General features: G+C 36.8%; 1 protein-coding gene across 11 annotated transcripts in view; it reads left to right on the top strand.

Annotated features, from left to right (window-relative positions):
- Positions 1–24,372, top strand: part of LOC140505674 (uncharacterized) — a 71,347-nt gene that overhangs the window by 19,779 nt on the left and 27,196 nt on the right. For 10 of the 11 annotated variants that reach the window (XR_011967604.1, XR_011967605.1, XR_011967606.1 and 7 more), the window contains exon 6: positions 3,038–3,172. The exons of the other annotated variant lie outside the window; for it this stretch is intronic. Coding sequence is in view for 7 of the 10 variants with exons in the window: in XM_072611885.1 (XP_072467986.1) it covers positions 3,038–3,172 (135 nt within the window). In the remaining 3 variants the exon portion in view is untranslated. The remainder of the gene's footprint in view (positions 1–3,037; positions 3,173–24,372) is intronic. 11 annotated transcript variants of the gene reach the window in all.

Genomic DNA, 24,372 nt, shown 5'->3' with positions numbered 1-24,372 from the left:
TGTGGTAGTGGAAACAGTGAGAAGTTATATAAAGGGAAATGGGAGATAAAAAAGGGGAACTGAATGCACCCTTACCAGATCCATAAGTGAATAGATAAAGGATAATAATTTCTTCAGACTTTAAACAATCAGAGTGAGGAAAGTATGTGGGGAAAAGATAAAGACAATCAAGGGAAGGCATTGGGATGGAGAGGAAAGGAAGAGTCTCACCCCAGAAGAGGAGATGATTAGGTGGCAGTAAAGAACATGCATTTTGGGAGCAGGGAAGTGTATGTCTGTGGTAAGAGACAGGACTTTGTAATGCACATGACGAGATCACCTTTTTAGAGAAGGTTGTACCTCCCAAGGACTGCATCTCATCCCAGGACAGAGAAATCCCATTCACCTCAAGGGAAGTTAGCATTGAGACTGAGGTGGGGACATAGAGTAGAGATAGGGTACAGTTTGGCCTTAATGGTGCTAAGTAATCCTGGTTAAAGACAGGGAGCATGGCTGAGGACACAGAGTGGTTCCAGTCACATGACACTCTCCTGTTTGACACTGCTCCCATAATTAATTAATTAATATTTCTAAGAACAAGGCATAACAGAAAATTGGGAGGAAAATGTAAGAACAGTGAATGCATTAACATAGAGATGGGAAAGATGAGAAATATTAGATTTTTATCTCCCCCATCCTTAAAAAACCTTCAGTATTCCTACCATTCCCTCAAGCTATCAAACTGTCCTATAGTTTTTTCTCACTTTTCTTCACTCACCGATCTTATTGAACTGAAACTGCTCTCTCCAAAATTTCTAATAATCCTTTAATTGCTAAATTTGTTAGCCTTTTCTCAGTAATCCTTAATATTCCCTATTTCTATCAAGTTTCAGCTCTACTGTCACATCCTGAATGAAGTTTTCTTATCCCTCCCAAATGTCTTCTCCTCAGAAAACACGCCTTAGACTCTTCACTTTCTATTCATTGTCTTTTCACTGACACACTGGCTCTGCTCTGTGCTTGGAATGTTCTCTCCTCATCTCTACCTCCTGGCTTCTTTCAAGTTCAGTTCAAAACTCACCTTCCACATTCTTCACTCTCAGCTCCCAATAAGTGCCATCTCTCTGAGATTCCTTCTCATTTGCACTGGGTGTGTTATATATATAAGTATGTATCTTCCAGATCCACAGTAGCGTGTTGTCTCTCTCAGTAGCATGTAAGCTCCTCAAGGGGAGACACTGTTTTTCTCCTTTCTTTGTGTCCTAGTGCCTAGCACAATGCCTGACACTTAATAAATGCTTATGGATGAAGATAATGGTGGTGGTAGTGGTGGTGATGATGATGAAACTGGTGTCACCTGTTGAATTTATGGTCTTAGTCTTGCTGGGGGACTGTTTACAAATCGAGTTATAGATAAAAGATACACTTGAGACAGCCTTTTGTTTTTCCTTGGTGTACAGTAGGGCTTCTGTAACATGGACAGATATCCTAGCTGAACAGATCTCTCCCTGCTTTATACTACATTTGATATATTAACTCCGGGAATTGTTAAAGTGATTTCCATAATTCGGTATGAAGAAAAGCTTCAAGGCTGTGTTTTGCTCTTCTGAGCCTTTTCTAAAAATCAGTAACAAAATGTTGCTTCCAAACTGAGTGACCATGTGGTAAGTCACTTCAGCTCCTTGCCCTGATCCTCTCATCTGTAAATAAATAATCTCTAATGCACCTTCTGGTTTTGAACCCTTTTATTCTAAACAAGTACCAGAGGGATCTTAGATTTTCACACTTTTCATTCAGGTGACTGTGAAGATGTGATTTGTTATAAAAAATCAGCACAGTTTGCTTGTTCTTTCAAGTGTTAATTGAGGATGTTAGTTCATGGAGAGAACAATTTTATACAGATTTTTTTAGAAGTGAGAAAGGAGTCAGTAGTTGCTGATATCTACTTGTTCTTTTTTTTTTTTTTATTAATAGTGCTCTCTGTGATCATTTGGAATCTTCCTCTCCTTGAGATATTCTAAGAATTGATCGTTGAGTGCTTTTAAAATTATGTCCACTCTAGCATGGACTTCTTTCTGTATTTGCTCATTCTGGCCCGTCCTAATTTCATTTGCTTAAATACAACTAAGGAGATGGCTTCTTCACAGAGCTGGTAGAGTCTAAGTATGTTAGTACAACTGTCTTTGAAAATAGCTCCATCAAAACATCAGCAGATCTGTTCCATCTATTTGTTTATTTCTGTTTGTTGTCATCTTTTGAGATTCAAAGGAATCATCTATTTTAGCTGGATTTCCAACCGTATTATCTCCTGACTAGTGTTTCCTCAACTATTTGTTTTTTAAAGTATCAAATTATTAAAGTGATCATTAGCATTCCAGTAAATTTACTTTTCTAATATCAATAATTCAATATTTTAAATGCACTAGAATTATATTACCTTCTTTTGATATTACTAGGATAGCTTGCCTTCCTATTAAGCATGAGAAAATAAAATGATGATCCTAATCATGTAGTGATTATATAAAGCTATTTCAGGTTTCCAATCTTCGAATGAATCTTTTCAAACAATTCAGTCTTATAGAGGAATTTTTAGTTCATTTAACTTAAACAAAATGGAGGAAGAACTATTGATTTTGCTTAAAAGTATGAAAATTTTCAGATTACTAAATTGTCAGTGAAACAATTCAATAGGTATTTTATTTACAAAGGATAGTTTTAGGTTAGAGTTAAAATATTAAAGTTTTTGTTTCTGTTCAGTGGATGATTTTAAGTAATGTGTTTAAAATACTTGGAATAGCATCATGAGAGTCCTAATAATGTTCAGTTTTTAAATTGGTATTTCATAAGCTGCAGAAGATTAGATTTCAGTGATAATTAACTTTTTCCTATGAAGTGCTGTACAATTTTTAACTGTTGCATCTAAAATGTATATAGATGGACTGTCTTACATAATGTCAGTTTTTAAAATACAAAAACCTAACACTTGGTATTCTGCCAATCTTTAATATATAAACAAGCTGTATTTTTTAAAATTGTAAACATTCTTCTTTTTTTATAGGAGGAATAAACATGGGGTATCTCGTGAAAAGATTGCACAGATGTTGGATCATTATGAATATAAAATGTCCATCTCTATTGTAATGAATTCAGTGGAACCTCCACATAGAAGGTCTGAGAGACTTCGAAGACAGAGGTGGGGAGGCTGTGTAGACTCGTGGAATCACTTTGATGTTGCAAAATAACTAATATTCAGTCTGCTTTCAACTAAAATGGGCTTGTGGCTTACCCTTAAAAAACAAGCATTGAGACTTTCTGGAGGTTTTTAAATAGGTTCAAGTCTAATAAAAAAAGAACCATCATTACCTCACAGAGTTTATTCCCAGAAAACTGTTTAAATTTTAAAATGTAAATAAAAAATAGTATATAAATTGTACATTATTTTTAATAATTTTTATTGTACTAGTTTTGGTTTTAGCAGAACATCTGAATAGTGTGGTGTGAAACAGAATTCTTTACTTCAGTTGAATCTTAAATAATTTTGATGTCCAAAGTAGGAACCATTGAGCAGTTTTTAATAAGTTTATTGTAAAAATGGGTTATAGATAAAATATTTACTATTCTTCCTCACAAACAACTTGGAACATGCAAAACATAGCTGACTTGTTACAGTGTATTCTAATATTTTATATGGTTCTCATTTCTTCATGTGGGGAAAATATTGTTTCTACAAATGTGTCCACCGAAACATTTCTAAATTCCAACCAGTAGATTTTAATTTTAAAAATAAATTGAATAGTCCCTTAGATTTGTAATAAAATTTTGCCCTAGGATATTTTGCTTTTGCCACTTTTTTTTAAAATACGGAGCACCTTATATTTCTTGAGCAACAATTTATATTGAATTAGAATTCCATCAATTAAAATTGTAAAATAACACTCTAAGTTAATATAATTCACCCCTCTTAATTTCAGGCAAAGTCTAATAATCATGTACAGAGCTAGAATGAACTGATAGATAAATGAAAAGGCGTTTATAAAATGTTTACTATGTACCAGGTACTGTGCTAAGCTCAGGATTTGAGTAAGTTCAAACTAAACATTGAGACCCTTTACAATCAGACACCACTAAATTCTTCCATCCCTAATTACTACCCCTTTATACACACTGGAGGGATCATTTAGTACAGTCTTTTAATTTCATACTTAAGAAAACTGAGCCCCAGGAAGGTGAAGTGTTTTGTCTATGTAGCTCAAAGCTTCAAACAAGAGAGAAGATTCAAACCCAACTTTTGGTCTCTTGATTCCAATTGCCTTTTCTACTGCCTTTGTACAGTTGCCCTGGATCTTTTCTATTCTTTAAGGTCTCCAGCAAGCTCCTTCATTATTCCCTTCAAATTTCCTTCAAAAGCAGTAAAATTTTTTAAAAGAAACCTGTGATTTACTGGTGTATAAAATGTGCATCCATGCAATTACAAACCTTCTGTGCCATAGGAGATGGTTTATGAGTTGCTGTGGCCAGAACAGTTTATTACCAAATGGCCAACTTTATATTAAAAAGCCTTTTCCAACTTACCTAGCTTTGTCCTTGATCAGTAGGGCAAATGACCCGTTGCTGGGTGCTAGAAAGGGCCCATCAGAACTTGTGTTCCTCTTACATAGCCATCAAGTGCTCAGGATTACCTGATGAAGCCCTAGAGCTTTATAGAGGACTTGATGGCATTGTACATTTATAATTCCCCTTCATAAGTTATAAGTATGTCATATTTAACATCCATTGCCAATTAAAAACTGTCTATATCCTTAAAGCTTTTGTTCTAAATCCAGCATTCCCAATTTTTGCACCTTTTTTTTCTGCTGCTTCTTAATATTTTGCCATTCTGTTAAACTTAGCCTCTCAATTCTTTCCTCTTCATCACTTTTGCATCATAGTATTTAAAATTAGATGCAATATTGAAGCAGGCTTTAGGGAAGTTACCTCAGGGTTTACATATTTGTGCAATTCAGTGCCATGTTTAGTTTTGAATGAGTGTTACTTCACTCTTGTTCAGCATATATCTGGGTATCTGAATATATAAATACAGACATGTGCCGACTCATGTTCCATATTTTCTTTTTTCTCAGAAGAGTACTTATTATAATCTTATTTCCAAAGTACCATATTTCTAAAGTACACTGTCACATATGGGAGTCAATAGAAGTGAGTTTGAGTTTCTGCAGGGAAGAAAACAGAACTCATCTTTTTTTTTTTTCCTCCTTTGGCTTCTGTCCCCTTCACAGTTTTTCTTAGGAAACAGAATATAGTAATCCACACTTAGTTTTAGGAACAAGAGGCAAGTAACAGGAAAACAGGGTCATAGGGTATATCTTGTGATTACTATTGATTCAGCCCCCTTTCCTATAATCTACTATAGACCTAATCTTTCAGTCTTTATATCCATGATACTCCAAAATGATCATTCAAAAATCTGAAGCATCAAATAAAGATTTAATTACCTTAGTTAGACCATATATAGTAAGACCCACAAGGGAATATATTTTTAAAGAAAATTTTTAGTAACAAGGGCCAAAGTAACAGTTTTTGGTAAAAACAAAAAAAATTATTCTGGTTAATTATGACTTCCCTTCTCACTTTCTGCATAGTAACATTAGAAAAGGATAGACAAGTGATCTGTTTAACTTAGGTTTCCAAATTAATATTTTAGGTGATCACCTAACAGTGAAATAGTTAAATTACAAATATGAAATTTTTTTAGGTTGTATTGACAGTATCTTTGTGGCTGCTCCCCTCCCTGCCCAGCAGAGTTAATTAATTTATTTTTAATTAGATCATATTGTGTATTATCTCCCAGCACTCCCTGCCTAACCTGAGTCTAAAATTTATAGCAGACATCCTACTTTGGTCATTTATATGAGTGAATTGCTGCTGTAAAGTATATCACAGTTCTTAGCTACATTTTTCATAGGTTTTATATAAATATTTGTGCCCCTGGGATAAACTAACTTGCAAGATTTTTAGGTGCCATAAATCCTGGTGGTATTTTTTTAAAAAAGCAAAAAAACAAACAGAAAAACCCACTTGCATGGTCTCTCAAGTTGAACTTGGTTATATTTGTCTTTTTTCTTTGTTTTGAATTAATATTCTTTACTCCTTGTGCTGTGCCTGCTTAACTGGAATCTTAGTCTTGTTTATAAACTCTCTCTTTAAAATATTGTTTGCAAAAGACTGGGTTGTATTTTTTGTGGGCTGTTGGAGTTCAAATATTTGGAAGTAGATACTGGTTAGTAATGTAATCTGTTTAGGATTTTCTATATTCTACATTGGATTAAGCTTCTGAGAGATCATGACTAGTTGGGGAACTATTGTTTGTTATTAGAGAAATGGCTGATTTTTTTTTCTGATACTAGATTTGAAAATATTTTCAGAATCAGTAGTGGTATACAGTTAGTGGAAAATGTTGAAGAAAAGTAGTTTTTAATCATTATTGCCAAAGTATCCAGGTTAGCACCTTGAGTGATTGGTTGCCAACTTGGTTGCATCTTTATCTAGTATGAAAGTATGACTGAAGTAAGTATATGTTCAGTTTTCTAAACCTGAATTAAATACTCAAATAACTCAAGTTAAAGCCAGTTGTCACCAGTACTGTACAAGGAAACAGTAGGTGGTTTTACTGTTAAAAAGCCATTCACATAAATTGAGAGCAAGTAGATGGGATTGGATTAATTTTCAAAATGGGGTTCAGAGTGAGAAAATCTGATGCTCTATTAGAAATTTACGTGAGATTTTTCTTCCATGTTTCTAATGAAAGTATAAACTTCAGGACAAATAGGAGTTAGCTAGTAGTAAGTTTGTTACAATAGATAGGTCTTCAGAGAGGGTAGAGCAGTAGCTATGTGAAACTGCCCTGACTTGTGGCCTTATTTTGCCTTTGGAAAAGAAATTGTTAAACATTTGGGTTCAAATTGTGAGGTGTTTTAGTTCAAAGAAATATTTACTTTTGTGGTAGTTGATAATATTTTAAAAGTGGATGCCTGAAAAATCTTATTATCTCAGTGTCATAAGTCAGAAAACAAGTTGCATTTTTATGTCTACCATTTACACATAGACCAGAATGAATTGCATAATTTAAATGTTTAAAAGTGAGAAAATAATTTTTCACCTGATCTAATCCTTGAGAGACTAAGAATGAAAAGTTAAAATACATAGCCCTTGGAAATAAAATTTTATGCTTCCCCTTGAATGAAATTATGTACACATCCTAAAAGGGAGGCAGTCAGATGCACAATAACTATTTCAGAAAAAAACATAAGATCAAATAGAATTTGAATCATCCATTTCTCATTAATTTAACACACATGCTTAGTCTTTGCTTTAATTTTAGAACAACTTTGAGTCACATTGACTAGGTATCTATTGAGTAACCAAGGCCTTAATCAAAGATTGTCTTTATAGTTGTTAATAGTCTCACATTCTTTCTAAAGTGGTGAATTAGAAAAATCTTTGAAAATATACTTTGAATTTTTAAAGGTTACTGTTGCTTTTTTAAAAAATTCCATCATCAATTAAAGAAATAAAAATAGCCTGTAGATTTGTATTTTAAAATGTATTCTGGTTTTATAATGGTCATTGAAATATATAGTTTGGAATATTTATGTTTAGAGTTCTAGTTGTCTTTTTAGATGTGGGGACAGGTAAAAATTAGTTAACTTTTTTCCAAAGATGATAATTTTTGCCTACAACTTTGTCTCCCTCTTTCTTATTGTGCTCTTGATATCTTAGGTTTTCTCCTCTACTTCTGAGTATAATAAATTAATGGAACATTTTGGAGGTTATATATCCATTCTCTCATGATCTGCCTTTACTCATTTCTCATTTTTCTGTTTTATTCATTACTTGCATTTTTTTTTACTTGTTATCACCTCACCATACTTTCCTCCTCCCCCATTTTCCCCTTCAGTTTAAAATTTCAGTTCATTCTAGGAAATGTTTATATTAATCTCTATTTCTCAACAAATTTCTTTACGATCCTCAGAACAGTGCTTGTGGTTTTATGTGGTGTCTGTTTGGAATGGACAAATAGACCTTAAGACCTTTAGATACTGTAAATCAAGATGTTGTATAGAAAAACAGCTGAGGAAAAGGCAGAAGGTTTTAAAGCCACTATTTAAATTTTGTTCACATCAGAAAGATCCCTCACAGCTTTTACAGTGTAGTGATAAGGGTGTTTCTGGTGAAGGGTATTGAAAAATAATAAAGCAGGACAGCGTTTTGGTTGCACCTGATTTATCAGCTACTTCATTTTGATCTCAGAATGAAAGGATGGGGTGGTATATGGGTGTCTGAAGAGCTGTTAGGTAATCTCTTTGTCCCTTTGTACTCAACTCTGCTAATTGTACCTTGTTTTATGAGTCTAGTGTTGGAGTAATGAGTTATAGTAAAGCATCTAAGTATATGGAGCTTCCTGACCTTCAGGCAAGCTACTGGCATGGAAGTACTTTGTAAAAGGTTTTAAAGTCCTTTTAGTATATTGCTTATTGTTAGGAATTATGTACACTTGGTTGATATCTTGGAATGGGGTAAAATATTTACAATTTTAAGCATACTTGTTTTGATATTTTCTATAATTTTAATAAGTTGCACCTAAATTGTTGAGTGTTGAGATTGTTCAAATATGTGAGCTACCTATTACCTTTTAGTTTCGTTAAGTTAATAGTCAATCTTTCCTGAAATCTTATTCTCCACACCATTTGTCTGTACCCATCTTTTTTTAACTTTCATGATTCATCTAAATTTGCTGATAGAAGTCATGGAAATTATTTCAGTCTGCTGAATATATGTAAAAATAAAGTTTTTTATGTATGTATTTTAAAGGATTGGAAGCATTCTGTTGTCATTTACAACATTACTATTGCAATTATTTCCTCTTAAAGAAAAAAAAAAGATTTTTTTATGCTTTTTTAGCTTCATACTATCAGTAATTAAACCCAGAACTTAAAGAGCAATAAAGTAATAGTCATTTAGTATTACTTCATGAATGAGTGATGTGCAAGAGTTCAGCATTCCTATGTTTATAAGAAAAGCATTTAAATGGTGTATGAAGACTTACTAGCTTACGGTCAAGGGATTCCTTTAATTTTTATATGAAAAAAATGCTGGGATAAAGCAAGTGATTGAACCTACTTGAGTTTTGTTTTTTCCTTTTAGTGCTTGGCACCTGTTAAGTAGGTTCTTAATAAATATTTGTTGTCTACTTTCCGCTACCAGATCAGATGTCTTTAATTGTGAACCTCGGAGACTTTTATCTTTAAGCAGTATTTAAGGAGGAAAAGCATTAACCTTAGGAATAGATTAATATTGTTCCCAGTCTAGGAAACTGAGAGATGTGAAAAATGTAGAATTACAGAATTTTAAGACTGGAAAGGTAGATCATCTACCCCATCCTACCTCACCATTTTTACAGTTGAGGAAAACTAATTTTCACAAGATCATGTATGATAGTGGAGATAGGGACAAAAGGGACATTTAACAGATTTTGTATTTCTGTTGCTTAATAAATGTTTATTGACTATCAATAAGTTGTCAATTGGGGTAACATATAGTATGTATATTGGAATAAATGTCGTTGATACAGGAAAAGAATTTTAGTTAAATATAAGATTTGGTCTGGGCATTTTGCATTGGTTGGTTCAAGCACAGATTTGAATGGGGTAAAATTCTTTTATTCTGAGAATTGAGAGATTGGGGGAGAGACTTCATAGTGTTTTAGGTTTGGAAGGGATTGTTAGAAAACAACCCTCTCTCTAATTAGAAACAGAAGCCACAATTGGTTGAGAGCTCACCTACTAGAAGTTCCATATTAAAAATTCTGCTTATGTAATGAAAAGAACTAAGAGCATATTGAGTGCTAGAGAATTAGTGGGATATATGGTCCTGGATAGAAGAAAAGATGCCCAGATTGATAGACAATAGGATATTGTTTACTTGCCAGTTTATCTCTAAATATGATTGTATGTACTCAACACCCAGCCTTCAGATCTGTTCTTTAGGTTTCTAAGAAGAAATCCTGGATTACAGTAAATTTAATATTTAGGCTTCTCTTGACAATTTATATCCTCTCATTATGACAAGTACTTTCAGAGACAATCTCCTGTGATCTTTTTAAAATTAAATTTTACTTGTTTCAAACAAAGATCCCCCTCTCCTCCCCTCCCTGCTACCCCCATCAGAAAGAGCAAGAAAAACAAAATATTTGTTTGGCTGTTCATGGAGACATGTATAGTCAAGCCATACAAATTACTATATTGACCATGTTCAAATAAATTGTTTCAGTCTGGACTCTTGAGCCTATTGTTTCTTCTCAGGGTGTGAGTACCTTTGAAGTTTCAGTCATGAGTGATTTCTTCATTACTAACCAGTATTTGTCTGTCCATCTGGAATCTAGCATTTGATGGTATTGATAGCTGTTTCCCTCTTGGATACTATTTCTTCTTGGGGTTCTCATGGTTCCTATGTTAGATAACTCATTGCTCCTCAATCTTCCTTGCTGCCTTGTCATCCACGTCATTCCTGCTAAGTACGTGCACCCCGAGATCCTATCCTGGGCCACCTGTTTCTACCTTCTTTCACTTAGTGGCTTTTTCACCTCCTTCTGTTTGATTATTATCTCTTTGCAGATGATTTACACATCTATGGCTCCAGCCCTATTCTTCCAAGCTCTGGTTTCACATCACCAGATGCTCATTGGATATTACATTAGACATCTCAAATGCTGCATGTTCCAAACAGGCATCTTCCTCTCCACAAACATCCCTAAACCCTCTCTACTTCTCAACTTCTCTATTTCCACTAAGGCCACCACCATTCTTTCAGTCTCCCAACTTCACAACCTCATCATTACTCTTGACTACTCACCTCCTTGTCTGAGATACCCATTCCATTTGCCCTGTCCACCTCTAACACAACTCTTATACCTTTGACCCCTTCTCTCAATTTATATGGGCTGTTGCCTTCATCCCTTCTCACCTGGACTATATTGTAATCACTGCCTAATTGGTGTCCCCTCATAATCACCAAGCATTTGTTAAGCACATGCTGTGTGTCAACCACTGTACTAGTAGTACTTGGAGTGCATAACAATGACTGGAATAGCAATTAGGTAGTGCTTTAAGATTTGCAGAGACCTTTACATAAAGTATCTCACTTGATCTTCACAACAACCCTGAGAGGTAGGTGGGCCTATTTTGCAGATAGGGAAATTTTTATTTATTTATTTTTTTTATTTTTTATTTTTTTTAATGTTTAACAATCACTGCCATACAATTGCGATTTTATCCCTCCCCACCCACCCCCCACTACCTCCCTCCCTCCCCACGACTGCATACAATTCTGTATAGATTCTACATATACTTTCCTATTGAGTATATTTTCACTATAGTCATGCTATGTAGTCAGACTAAGATAGATGAAAGAATCCGTATAACAAATCAGAACATGATACACAAACAGATACACATACACAAACATGATCTGCTACATTATGTGAGTGACTTCCATATTTCTCTCTCTGAGTGTGGAAAGCATTTTGCCTTGAGGTCCACCATTGGGATTTTTTTTTTTTCAGAAGTTCTTGTGTTATTACAAAAATCTAAGTCTACCAGAAAAAACTCTCACACACTGTGGTTGTTGCTGTGCATAAAGTTCTCCTGGTTCTGCTCCTTTCACTCAGCATCAGGTCATATAAGTCCTTCCAGGCCTCTCTGAAGTCTTCTTGTTCATCATTTCTTATGGCACAATAGTACTCCATTACATTCATATGCCATAATTTATTCAGCCATTCCCCAATTGATGGACATCCCCCTGACTTCCAGTTTTTGGCAACTACATAGAGTGCTGCTATAAATATTTTTGTACATGTGGGACCCTTTCCCATTTTTATGATCTCTTGGGGATATAGTCCTAGTAGCCATATTGCTGGGTCAAAGGGTATGCACATTTTTGTAGCCCTTTGGGCATAGTTCCAAATTGCTCTCCAGAATGGTTGGATGCGCTCACAGCTCCACCAACAATGAATTAGTGTTCCAACTCTCCCACATCCTCTCCAGCATTTATCATTTTCTTGTTCTGTCATGTTTGCCAATCTTATAGGTGTGATGTGGTACCTCAGAGTTGTTTTGATTTGCATCTCTCTAACCAATAGTGATTTAGAGCATTTTTTCATATGATTATAGATAGCTTTAATTTCTTCCTCTGAAAATTGCCTGTTCATATCCTTTGACCATTTATCAATTGGGGAATGACTTGTATGATTATACATTTGGGTCAGTTCTCTGTATATTCTAGAAATGAGGCCTTTATCCCCGAGCTTAGCTGTAAAAATTTTTTCCCAATTTACTACATCCCTCCGGATTTTGGTTGCATTGGGTTTGGTTGTGCAAAAACTTCTCAGTTTAATGTACTCAAAGTTCAGATAGGGAAATTTTAACCAAGAGTTGCAGGGGTGGAAAACCTATGACCCTCTTAAGTCCTCAAGTGTGGCCCTTTGACTGATTCCAAACTTCACAGAACAAATTGGAAGTTTGGATTCAATCAAAGGGCTGAAGTTGAAGACCTAGAGGACCACAGGTTCCCCACTCCTTGCTAAGTGATTTGCCCCAGGACATGGAGTTGGTAGTTGTCTGGGGCAGGACAAAAACACTTAGATAAAAAAAAAAATGGGGAGAAGTCCACATTGGAAGACCTCTCATTCTGTGAAGTTGGAGAGAGGAAATGATGCACTTAAAAGTGTATGCCAAATAAAAACAAGATTAAATAGTAACAGGTGGAGGGTGGGGCATTACCGGCTAGAGCTGTCAGAAACTGTGTCATGTTGAAGGTGATGCTTGAGGAAAGAAAGGAAGCAAAGAATTTTTAAGGGGTGAAGAGGAAGATGAACAAGAGCATTTCAGGTGTGGACCACAACAGCCTGCGCAGATACAGGGCTGGAATCCTGTACCTGGGAACACTAAGTAGGCCAAGGTTTATTTAGATCAGTGAGTATTTGAAGGGGAGCAGTGGATAACCACTGTAGAAAGACAGGTTAGGGCCAGATGGTAAAGTGCTTTAAGGACTAATCAAAGGAAACTATATTTGATTCTAGCCATTGGAGCTTATTGAGTAGAAAGATAATGTGGTCAGACCTGTACTTGAGTAACTATCATTTGGTTTGGGGAGGGCAGAGACAAGTCAGGGAAATCATGGAGGTCATAAGTGCCTGAATATGGGTGGTGGCAGTGTGAAAAGAGGTAAGGAGATGAGTGCAGGAGATATTGTGGCTATAGAAGTGACATAGTTTAACCGCTGACTTAGATATGTAGGGTAAGAGAGAGTGTGATAACAGCAAAGCCAGAGTGACTAGAAGAATAGTGGTGCCATTGACAGAAATAGGGAAATTTGGAAGTAGGAAGGTTTGTAACCTTAATGATGCTGGTGTTAGGTATACAGGTCTGCAGAAGACCTGAGTTTAAATCCAGCCTCATATACTTACTAGCTGTGTGACCTTGGGCAAGTCACTTAACCTCTGCCTCAGTTTCCTCATCTGTAAACTGGAGATAATAATAGCACCTACCTCCTGAGTTTGTTGTGAGGACCAAATGAAATGATAATTGTAACATGCTTTGCACAGTACCTGGCACATAGTAAGTGCTATGTAAATGTTAAGTTCAAGATGTCCAATGGCATTTAGATGTGCAGGTCTGGAGGTTAAGAATAAATCAACAGATCTGAGAGTCATCTGCATGGAAATGATAGTTAAATCCATGGGAGCTGATGAGATCCTCAAGGGAGTTAGTAAAGGGAGAAGAAAAGAACATCCAGGAGTTAGTGATTGTGACTGGGATGAAGATCCAGCAAAAGAAACTGAGAAATGCTCAGCTAGGGAGGATAACGTTTAGAGAAAACCTAGAAACCTAAACCCAGAAAACCAAAATCCTAGAAACCCCCCCCCAAAAAATAAAAGAGAATCCAAAAGGTCATTGACAGAGTCGTAGGCTAAAGAGAGGTCAAGAATGATTAAGATTGAGAAAAGAATTAGATTTGGCAATAGAGATCATTGATAACTTTGGAAAGAGCAGTTTCAGTTGAATGATGAGTTCAGAAATCAGACTACAGACAGTTTAGAAGAGTGAGAGGAGAGGCAGTGGAGGCGTTGATTGTAAATGACTTTCTTCAAAGGAGGTTAAGCCACAGAAGGGAGGGAGAGGGATGATAGCAGAGATGGATGCAGCAAACAAGGATTTTTCAAGGATGTAGGCAGCAGGGAACCAGCTGATTTAGTCAGTGAGGATGATGGAGGGGCCAACCTGCTGGAGAAGATGACTGGGAAATCCACTTAATTCTTTTGTTTCTTAGTGTACTTATAGAATTGCTCTCTTTTTAGATGGATTTTCTGGTGATTCTGGATCATTTCTTATAGTGGTCAGTGGCTTCTTTTTATTCACGTTTCCAGCCTGAGTTGCTGAATTGGAGCTTCTTTCTGGTGCCATTCTCACCTACTGGACTTTTGGGTGAGCTGGTCAGCCCTACTTCATTTTTACCTGTGTCACCTGAGCTCCTCTGCTGACCTTTACCTCCTGGGATATATCCATACTAAAAGTGCTGGTAGGTTCTATACCCCTCTGTGCTTTTGCAGTTCAAGATACTGGATCATCAGGGCCCTCTCTGGGCATCTCAGAACAGAGTGCTAGGAACTTTGGAGCTCCTGAGCCTGGGGAGCTGCAGTCTGAAGTGCTTCTTTCATACTAGTCTTTGCTGCTTCTATTTGCTTCCACAATCCGCACTAGGGATTTCTGATGGGAGGTCTTCATTCTTGCTGCCTCCAGATACAGAGCTTTGTAGACTCTGATCCTCCTCTGTTGTGCTGGGAGACCTCTGGTTTGTTGACCCATGATGATAGCTGCTATCCTGGCTTGGCTCCTTTTCCCATTGCCCGTGGACTTCTGACTGACTCTTTTTTTTTTTTTTTTTTACAGTTCTTGGGTAGGTGAAGGTTCTTAAAATAGTTCCTCGTTGGATTACTTGATCATTATTTGTTTTGATCCTGTTTTTTAGGTTTTCATTGGAGTAGAAATGTGGGAGCTGGGCTTCCTCTATTTGGGCATCCAAATTGGCTGGAAATCCCTTTCGGTCCTTTCTCACAAAGTAAACTATACACACACATATATATATATATATACATATAAAAGCAGGTTTTATTTAGTCCTGTGTGTGTATGTATATGTATATATATAGTGTGTGTATATACATGCATACATACATATACATATATACATACATACATACATACATATACACATATATGTATATATACGTGTGTGTGTGTGTGTGTATATATATATATAGTTGTAGTCAACATCTTAAGGAATCTGGAAATTGGTATTAGACTTCATGTTCAGTCTTCTCTAAAACTCACCCAAGTTAATAAAAACCAGCTTCCAGGGTTTTTAGGACAGCTATACAAGTTAGTGCTGTTTACTCTATGGTAAAAACTGCACATTTCAGTCATACTAGAAGACATGTAGAGGATCATGTGTGCGTGCATGGAATGCATATTATGTTATAGGAATGACATTGAGATTATGAAAATCCTACCTATAGCCCAGGATTTTCACCAGCATTACAGAGTAGAAAACTGTCACTACATTTATCTGCCTGGCTTCCATGCTGTTTACTACAAGTATTGATATTCAAAGATGCAAAAATGTTCAAAATCCCATTGTAAAAATTTTAAATTCCATCAAAATCCCATTTTAAAAATCCCAAGTAAAAATTTTAGAAATCAATGAGCTCATCACTTGAAGGTCAGCAGTATGGTATAAATACCTCAAGCTAAACACAGCTGAATGTCTGCATTATCTCCATGTTTATAGTTAGGAGACCTCGACCTGCCTCAGGTGTCACCTTCTGTCACCTAATGTCTTCAGGGCAGTGACCCATTTTGGTGTAATAGGATTACCATTAACACAACCTGTCTGTCTGCCTGCATGAGGTCATACAACTATGCTGTGCCAGATGTGTTTGTTCTACAGCTAAATGGCATTAGAATTACAAAACAAATGATGTAAATTAGACAATTTAAGCAGAACCAGAAAGTCACAGGAACTTACTTTAAGCACAACTGAATTTGAATCCTGGCTCTTGGTGACACTGGGCAAGTCACAACCTCGCTAGGCTACAGTTTCCTCATTTATAAAAGGAATTTTTACTAGATGGCCTCTAAGGTCACTTTTAGCTCTTAACTCTGTTTTTATGAACTTAAAGCAATGCAACTTAACCCTGTAATGCTGTGAAACAACAGATAAGACCATATTCAACATAACTCATAAGAGATGGAGTTCTTTCTGACCAGAGTAGGTATTGTGCATCCTGTGTGGCAGAATAGGAAAGGGGTCCAACAGTGACTGACTGTAGCCATATATTGAAAGACAGTATCCACACATGCATAGAGTGGGAAGCACAATGATCATTTTAATCACACATTTCATCTCTTTAACCACATACATTTGATAGTCTCATCAGCTTTGAAGGACAAGTATAACAATTAAAGAATTTAGGGTGTGCAGTTCAAATGCTGAAAGCCAGATGGAAGACTCAGACCCATTCAATATCTGACCTATCCTTACCAGGATTTGAATTTTTCCATGTATCTTCAATTATCAGCTAGAACCATTTGCAGATAGGCAAGTGAAGGTTGCACTTGAGATGAGATTCACAACAGGATCATAACATATAAATACATACAGTGACACTTCATGTAAATAGAGGTCACTCATCTGCAGCTCTCTCTACATACCTGAGAGCCTTGAAAATAAAGAAAAGCAGCCACAGTAGATTTCTTGAAATCTAGGTCCTCATTGGACTTATTTGATGCAAAGTTCAAACAAACTTGGAGTTTTCCCACCAATAACGGATTTAAAAAAAAAAAAAGAATTCTTGAGAAGCAACATGGCATAGGAAAACCTGGATTCAGATCCTAACCCTGACACACATTGACTGTGTGATCATGAACAAGACAGTTTGAACATCTGCAGATGAGTGGTTCTGTGCATATGAAAGGATAGGTTTGTGGAAATTCACTAATGGAATTCACCTAGGTGCCACAGGTACAGTAATCTAACCATTAAAATTTCAAGGATTTTTATGAATAGTTCTTTGGGGAAAAATTTTGTAGACTTTGTAAGATGTAGGGTATAAAAGAGCTTGTGATTTTGTGAAAATTTTTCCTTTATCTTGGCTTTTAAAAAGAGTACACTCTGAACTATTAAATACAGTGTTACGATTGTGCTGTATATGATACTGTATGTAGACTACACACTTGTTACTTTGGTAGCAAGATTAGGGTATATGGATAGTTACGTAAAGCTTTTTTTAACATCTAAAATAAAGTCTTTTCTACGTGGTGTGTTTTGAAGAGCACTACAATTTATTCTCAGGTGAGGTAACTCCATGGAGAAAGGATCATATGGAACCTTAACTCATCCTGTGCCAGAGGATGAGGGCACATCTGAAAGTGAAAGACGTTACTCAGAAGATGAGAATGATGAAAATTTAGTTTCCATGCCCGTTGGAGATGCGGGATATACATCAACAGATTCTGTAAATGGATACAAGTGAGGAAAGTAGTAAAAGCCTAAAACCTGAATTTGAAAAAGAAAGTGTTTCTAATGCTCGATCTTAATAACAGTTCCTTGCCCATTGTAGAAGTTCAAAATTTGTTGATATTATTGAATTCTCCACAGTTTTGGAGTTCATAATGCAAAAAGAGCTTGACCTAACTTGTTTTGCTTCCTTCCAAAAGGCAGGGTCATCATTAGCATCCAAGTTTTAACCAGATGTCTTAGAAAAAGTCAAAACAAAATTCTTTTGAAGACTAGGCACTTTCATTCCATTTTCTCTCCTGTTCCTGCCTCAACCCTGCAGCTTTATTTTTCCCTATACTTGTCTAGGTTCCATTTTTGTCTTATGACCTGCTTCTTTGTCTTTCCCAATTTATTCCTGCAAATTTTGTTGCTGACCTCTGAATTGCCCCAACGTAATTGCCCTACTGTCCCTGGCAGATCTGACCTAAATTGCTTTAGGTCCTTTTTCTCATCTCACTGAGACTCCCAACTTCTGCCTCCAGACTGTATCTTCTAGGATCTCTCTTGATGGATTTCCAGTTGACCTGCATTATTGTGTTTTATCCAACTCCTCCAGGCTACATTTCCAGGATTTTCTTCTCCTAGGAGGAATCTTCTCATAAAGCTCATGCCAATTCATGTTTTGGCCACTTGGGGATGCTTCTCTGACCACAGTCTGAGCATTTTGTTTTGCTTCTATTCCCAAGTGGGCATAGAGGATTTAACAGAAAACATCATTGTATTAGATACCGAATGAATTAAGTTTATTCCAGCAGAGGGATCATACCTTGTAGGTTAATTTGGACCAATTACAAGCAAAGAATGCAAATCTACAGCACTATTGGCAAGCCACAAGAAGGAAAAACATGGCTCTCAGAGCACTTCAGGAAAGGTCTCCCTTCCAAAGCCTGGCAAAGCAGCTAATGCAAAAAATTATAGAGCACAATAAACACATCTTGGTGTTCTAGAGCTCCATTCCCCACTTCCTGGACCAAGGTAGAGTTCATTTTGTCATGTCACTTAGATCATACTAGTTACGAACCATGTCCTCCTTAACTGATGACTTATTGCTAGGAAATTTGAATGCTGCCATCCAGGAGATTCAATGAGTATTTGACAAGATGTACACTTCAGGCAGTTGCAGTCTCAGTGGAGCCATGGTCAGATATTATTTATGCTGAGTCCTGAATCTTCTTCAATAAACCTAAGAAAGAATGAAGCTGTGCTTTTCAAACAGTTCCTTACTCTAGTCAAAAACAAATCACCTACCCTGCAGTGGTGCACAAAGATCAAAGGCCATCGTAATCTCTCCGAAAATAATACATGAACCCATCTATGGGGGTGGACCCTGCTTGTTGCCCCAGGCACCAGTACAAGACAGTAATCTCAGTGTTGGCTCAAGTCATAACTTATCTTGTTGAATGCATACTTGCTTGGCAAAAATTTGTTTGTACTTTAGCTTGACAGGATACTGTTCCACAGACCGACCCACTAAAGACCCAAGGACTGAAACAGGAAATGGCCAGGTTCTTCAGTGACTAAGCCTTCTGTGGAACTCTCTCAGTTCCTAGCCTCCATCAGTAGGGGCTTAGCTGGTGGATCAGCTTTTCCTATCTGGGGCTTCATGGCTACCATAAACTCTGGATGTAGACCCTCATGAACTGAGGGGCAACTAGAAATCATGGGCATGCTTCACCTGTGGTCATGGAAACCCTAGACAGATGCTCTCTCTAGGTAAGCTCAGTAATGTACAAAACCTTCCCCTGTAGATCGAGAAGTCATTACCTCTGGAGTCACCAAATTTCTACTATTCCTGGATGTACTCAGGATCCTGAGGTTTTTCTTATATGATATCCATATTTCTTGGAGCCTTATTCAACTCTTACTGCCTCCAGTAGTGCTTTAATACCCATTCTAAGCTACCGCCATCCACATTACCCCTTCAGCTTTTAGCCCATTACTCCCCAGGAAATATTGTTTAAATAGGGGAAATGTTTCAATAGTAAAGAATCACTTTCTCCTGATATTGCTGTGTGTTAGACTTGGCTGTTGTGGCACCTTCTGTGCCATATTAGAACTCAAGTTCTAGGTTTTCTGAGTTTTTTGGAGATCAACCCCTACAGACTTTTTGCACTAGAATACTAGTGCTCTATGAAAAAAGAACAAGGTCTGTTTGTGTCACAATGATTGAACCCCCACTGCCATTACAATAAGGAGTTAGTTATTGCTACTTCTCTTCTTGGACTTTCTGAACCAGTTGAAGTGAGCCTCTTTTTATCAAGTTGGAGGTCCATGTTGGCAAGTGGGATGGATAGAAAAATCTCTTCCAAATCCCATTTGCATATTAGGAACATAGCCATACCCTTCAGCTTATTTAATCTTTCAACTATGCTTCAATATGTTGTGAACTCCATCTTCTAAGATATAATTAAGTTGTAAAGTGGTAGCATAGGTACATGACACCTTCAGCTTCTTACAGGGCCCTAACTGCCATGTCCAAGTAGTCCATCTGGTTCTAGTATACTTTCACAATCACCAGCTCTGGGAAGTTCAAATGTCCTAATTCAACAAATAGCTATAATTTCCTGGGCACCTAATAGGTAGGTATGGTATTGGAAAGGCTCACTGGAAGATAAACGTTCTAACATAAAAATGCTACCAGTAAGTTGACAGATCTTGAACATTTCCTATGGGTTGTTATCTTCAGCTCATTATTAGGTTCTCATCACTGACCTGTTGAAAATTCCCAAATCATTTTAATATCTGGACGTAGTAGAACAAATTTTCAAGAATTTTGAGGCAAGTTCATCACTGCACTCCTCCTATTGTTCTTGGAGTCTCAATAACTCTGGCTAAATCCTGCATGGATGTAACCCAAGAGGGTTACCTGGACGTAATCACCGACTGTCAGGTTAACCTGCAAGCTGCCTGTTGTAGTCCAACACAATATATGCCTAAAACATATTAGACCAAATGTTCCATCTGGGAAGAAGAATGATTTCTAGGAATGCTAAATACCATCTTAATAGGGGATTAACATCCAGTTATCATATAGTCCAGGAACAAAAATAGCCCCAATTCTAGTGGACTCTACTTTTCAGCCTATTTGACTAATCAAATAAAAAATAAGTCCCAGGATAACCAGAACTGGCCAGTCTTTTTCTGGAAGGGCCAAAATGATTCAACCATCACACCTAAGAATCCATCTTGGATGATCTTTTGTGCATGAGTGACCACATTTCCATGCTTTTTAAGGATACATGCTTCTGTTCTTTGTCAAAGTGGTTTCCTATTGGAAATCTGCACCTGGTCACCTAGAACTTTTGATGATATAGGTCCACTCTGAATTTGTCTGTCATGTATATACCTGTAAAAAAGTGGGTTGGCCGGAGACCCACTGCAGAAACCAGCAGGTCTATTCCCACCCCTTCTGTCTTGCAGCAACCTTGATCCTCCCTGTTTCTGGATTTTATTGGCTGACCTTATAGAATCAGGTCTCTTTCTTGGCAGGGGACAATATACAAACAGATGTGGTCCACTTCCTCTCTTGTGTTTCCCCCACAGCTACTGAAGCTCTCTGGTTATATTTCCAGAATCTTCAGAAACTGCCTTCCCACCTCATCTGTACCTGAAGACTGGTTATTCTAGTCAAAATCAACCTGTCTGTTTCATATAATTCATAATCCTTTGGGCAAATGGAGAATACCAACTGCTCCTTAGATCACTACCTAAGCTGTACCTCTTCCCATGATGATTAGACCACCCTAATTCCCACTATGAAGATTTGTTGTTAGAATACCATTCATCTTTTCACCAATAGTAAGCCTTTCTTGGCAAACCCTGATTGCTGCTGTTGTTTTCCCAGTTTCCATCATTTGTACCCTGATCTTAGTTTGTGGATGGTTACCTAGGAGATTTTGAAATCATCCAGACTGAATTGCAGACCACACTGGAAACCCTCAAGGTGGCCTATAAGTAGCTGGCTGCCACCACTATACTCTGAGGGAACCCTTCCAGGTAGAAGGACAGGTTGGCTGTTTACCAGGAACCTCTGCTTCACCTGCTTTCCAGAAAATTGGAGGACCAGTTCTTTAGCCATCTTGTAGGTAGTTGGTCTTGTAGCCTTCTGATCCAAGGTCCTCTACTCACTCTGAAACCATCCTGCATTTCATTTATTACTATTATACAACACTTACCTAGCTCCAAGTTTTACCCACTGTCCTTCCCCACCATTCCCTTATGCTTCCCCAGTTTTTTGAAGACCAAAAGAAGTCTGTGGTATGGGAAATCTTGTTTTCAACTGCAGCAAATGTTGCTTTCAGGACCTTGTTACCTGACAAGAAAATAAGTTAAAAATCCAGGCCTGGGCACCTTCCAGCCAACTCCACATTCTGACACTAGTCAAGGTGTTTCACCAACATTACTCTAAAAAATTCAGTTCCAACATTTGGGAAGGCTTTCCAGGAAAAAGAATGGTATAAAAGCTTGACCAGTTCACTGTTCATGCTTCTGCCAAGTGAAGTGGGGTTTGGTACCACTTATGTACCCTGCAAATGCCACCGCAAAGAGTAAAATGCTTGTTGAATTGAACCAGTCAGCTTAAGTCACTTTGTTCCGTTTTCCGTGCATTTCAAATGCCATTAACATCTTGTCTCCATTGTGTGACTTCCTTGTTACCTTCTGGGAATATTTTTAGCATATCATTTCTCTTTCTTTAGTTTTCCCCAATTGAATACATTGCTCAGCTGGAAATCACCTCAAGCATATTGCTTTCTCTAGCAAATCAGAACTAGACTACCTAAGAACCATCCTCTCACCTCAGGGTTATTCCAGCTTCTGTTTTTAGACCTGATCTCCCAGCATTCACTCAAGGGATTTCCAGATGACCTCCATCAAGATGATTCTAGCCAGGATTACATTTCACTGGATTTCATCCCTCAGCAACAAATTTTGGCAGTACCCACATTGACCTCTGGCCAGCTGGGGGCACTCTCTAGCTCACAGTCCCATTGGATAATGGTGGCTTAAATGCTCTTTGGATGTTTACTACCAATTTTAAAAGGCTTTTTCTGATAGCTCTTTAAAATACTCTCACTAATAAGTTTTTCCATATTATAAAAAACATTTACTTAAGTTAGTAGTCAATTCTTTACTTGCCAAGGTATAAACATAGTTCTGACATATTTGAGACATTTTTCCACCTAAGAAAAGTAGTATTTCTATTTTACACATCAGTGAAATCCATAGCATTGTGAATATTCTCCATTTGGAAAGAGATTCTTTTGATGGTAAATAGCATATTTTCCATAGTTTTTCCTGTATACCAGATGATTTCCTTGCCACCCCTACTCCCCCGGTGGTAGAAGGATTCTGGAATTTAATATTAGCTATAGAATTGAATATTGCGGCCATTATCAGTTATAATAATAATAATAATAATGAACATTTATATAGTGTTTTAAGATTTGCAAAATAGTTCATATACATCTTACTTGACCCTCACAACAGCTCTTTTGAGTGACGTACCACAAAAATCTCTATTTTACCTATTAGAAATCTGAGACAGGTAGAGTTTGAGTGACTTGCCCAGGGTCATATAGCTGGAAATGTCTGAGGTAGGATTCAAACACAGATGTTTCTGATTCCAAATTTGACATGCTAGCCATTGCATTACACATTAATGTGTTGTGGACTTACTTTCAGTTTTATATCTATCAGACCTATTACAGATATTTTTGCCCAGATTCTGCTTAATATGACAGGAATAAGTCTGGTTGAGGTATTTGAATATACAAAATCCTTATTCATTGTAGAGGGTCATAATAACTGATGAGCCACTAAGCAAGAAGATTCTCTCAATGCTATAAGAGCAGTCCTCCCCTGTAGACCCCTACATCTGTAGATTTGTCTGCTTTCAATTTCTATTCCCATTATCCTCTTTAGGGTCCCCCCCAAAAAGGTCTGGGTATCTGCTCAGTGAGAGGCAATGGTGGTAAGCAGGCAGGTCAACGGAACAGAAAAAGAGGTCTTTCTTTCCTCAGCAGGAGAGCAAATTAAAGAAACTGTTAAGTCATTCTGTGATAAACAAAAAAAAAAACTTAATTGTTTCAGCACATTTCAAAAGTGCATTCCTCATCTGTCTTTGTCACTAAGAAAATAGTTTTTGATCCCAACCTGCAACTTACATAGAGGCAAGTTAATTCTCTAGGCTATTTTATGCCTTTAATTATGGTTTTAATTAGGTGTGAATAGCAATTTTTTTTAACATGACATCTATGTATCCTTAGGAATCCATGAAAAAATTATTTATGTGTAGCTGTCTATTTTTCTTGGCTGTACATAGCAAAATATATTTATCTGTTTCTTATTAGTGAAGTGAATTGAGTCTCAGAAGCTAAGTTAGTATTTCAATAGCATAGGAAAGATGTAATTGTCACAGATTGAGTTAACATGACTTAACATTGAATTCATAACTCATCAGCTTTATTTTATACAGGTGACAGTGCTGTTGTTAAGGTAAAGTAAAAGGCTTTTTGTATTTGACCTAACTAGTTGAAGTAATTGGGACTTAGCTGGGTTTGCGGATAGACCTTTGAGAAGATGTGGCTTAATTATTCACTCCAAGGAATCAAAATGTCAAGAAAACGCTAGTTTGGATTAAAAATATTTTTCAACAAAGTTTACTTTCTACATTCTTTTGTAGGGATAAGTAAAATGAGTCTGATAATCACATTTAAGTACTAAA

The sequence above is a fragment of the Notamacropus eugenii genome, chromosome 5, assembly GCF_028372415.1.
Source record: "Notamacropus eugenii isolate mMacEug1 chromosome 5, mMacEug1.pri_v2, whole genome shotgun sequence".
Classification (NCBI taxonomy): domain Eukaryota; kingdom Metazoa; phylum Chordata; class Mammalia; order Diprotodontia; family Macropodidae; genus Notamacropus; species Notamacropus eugenii.
This window is presented reverse-complemented; position numbering and strand designations above follow the sequence as displayed.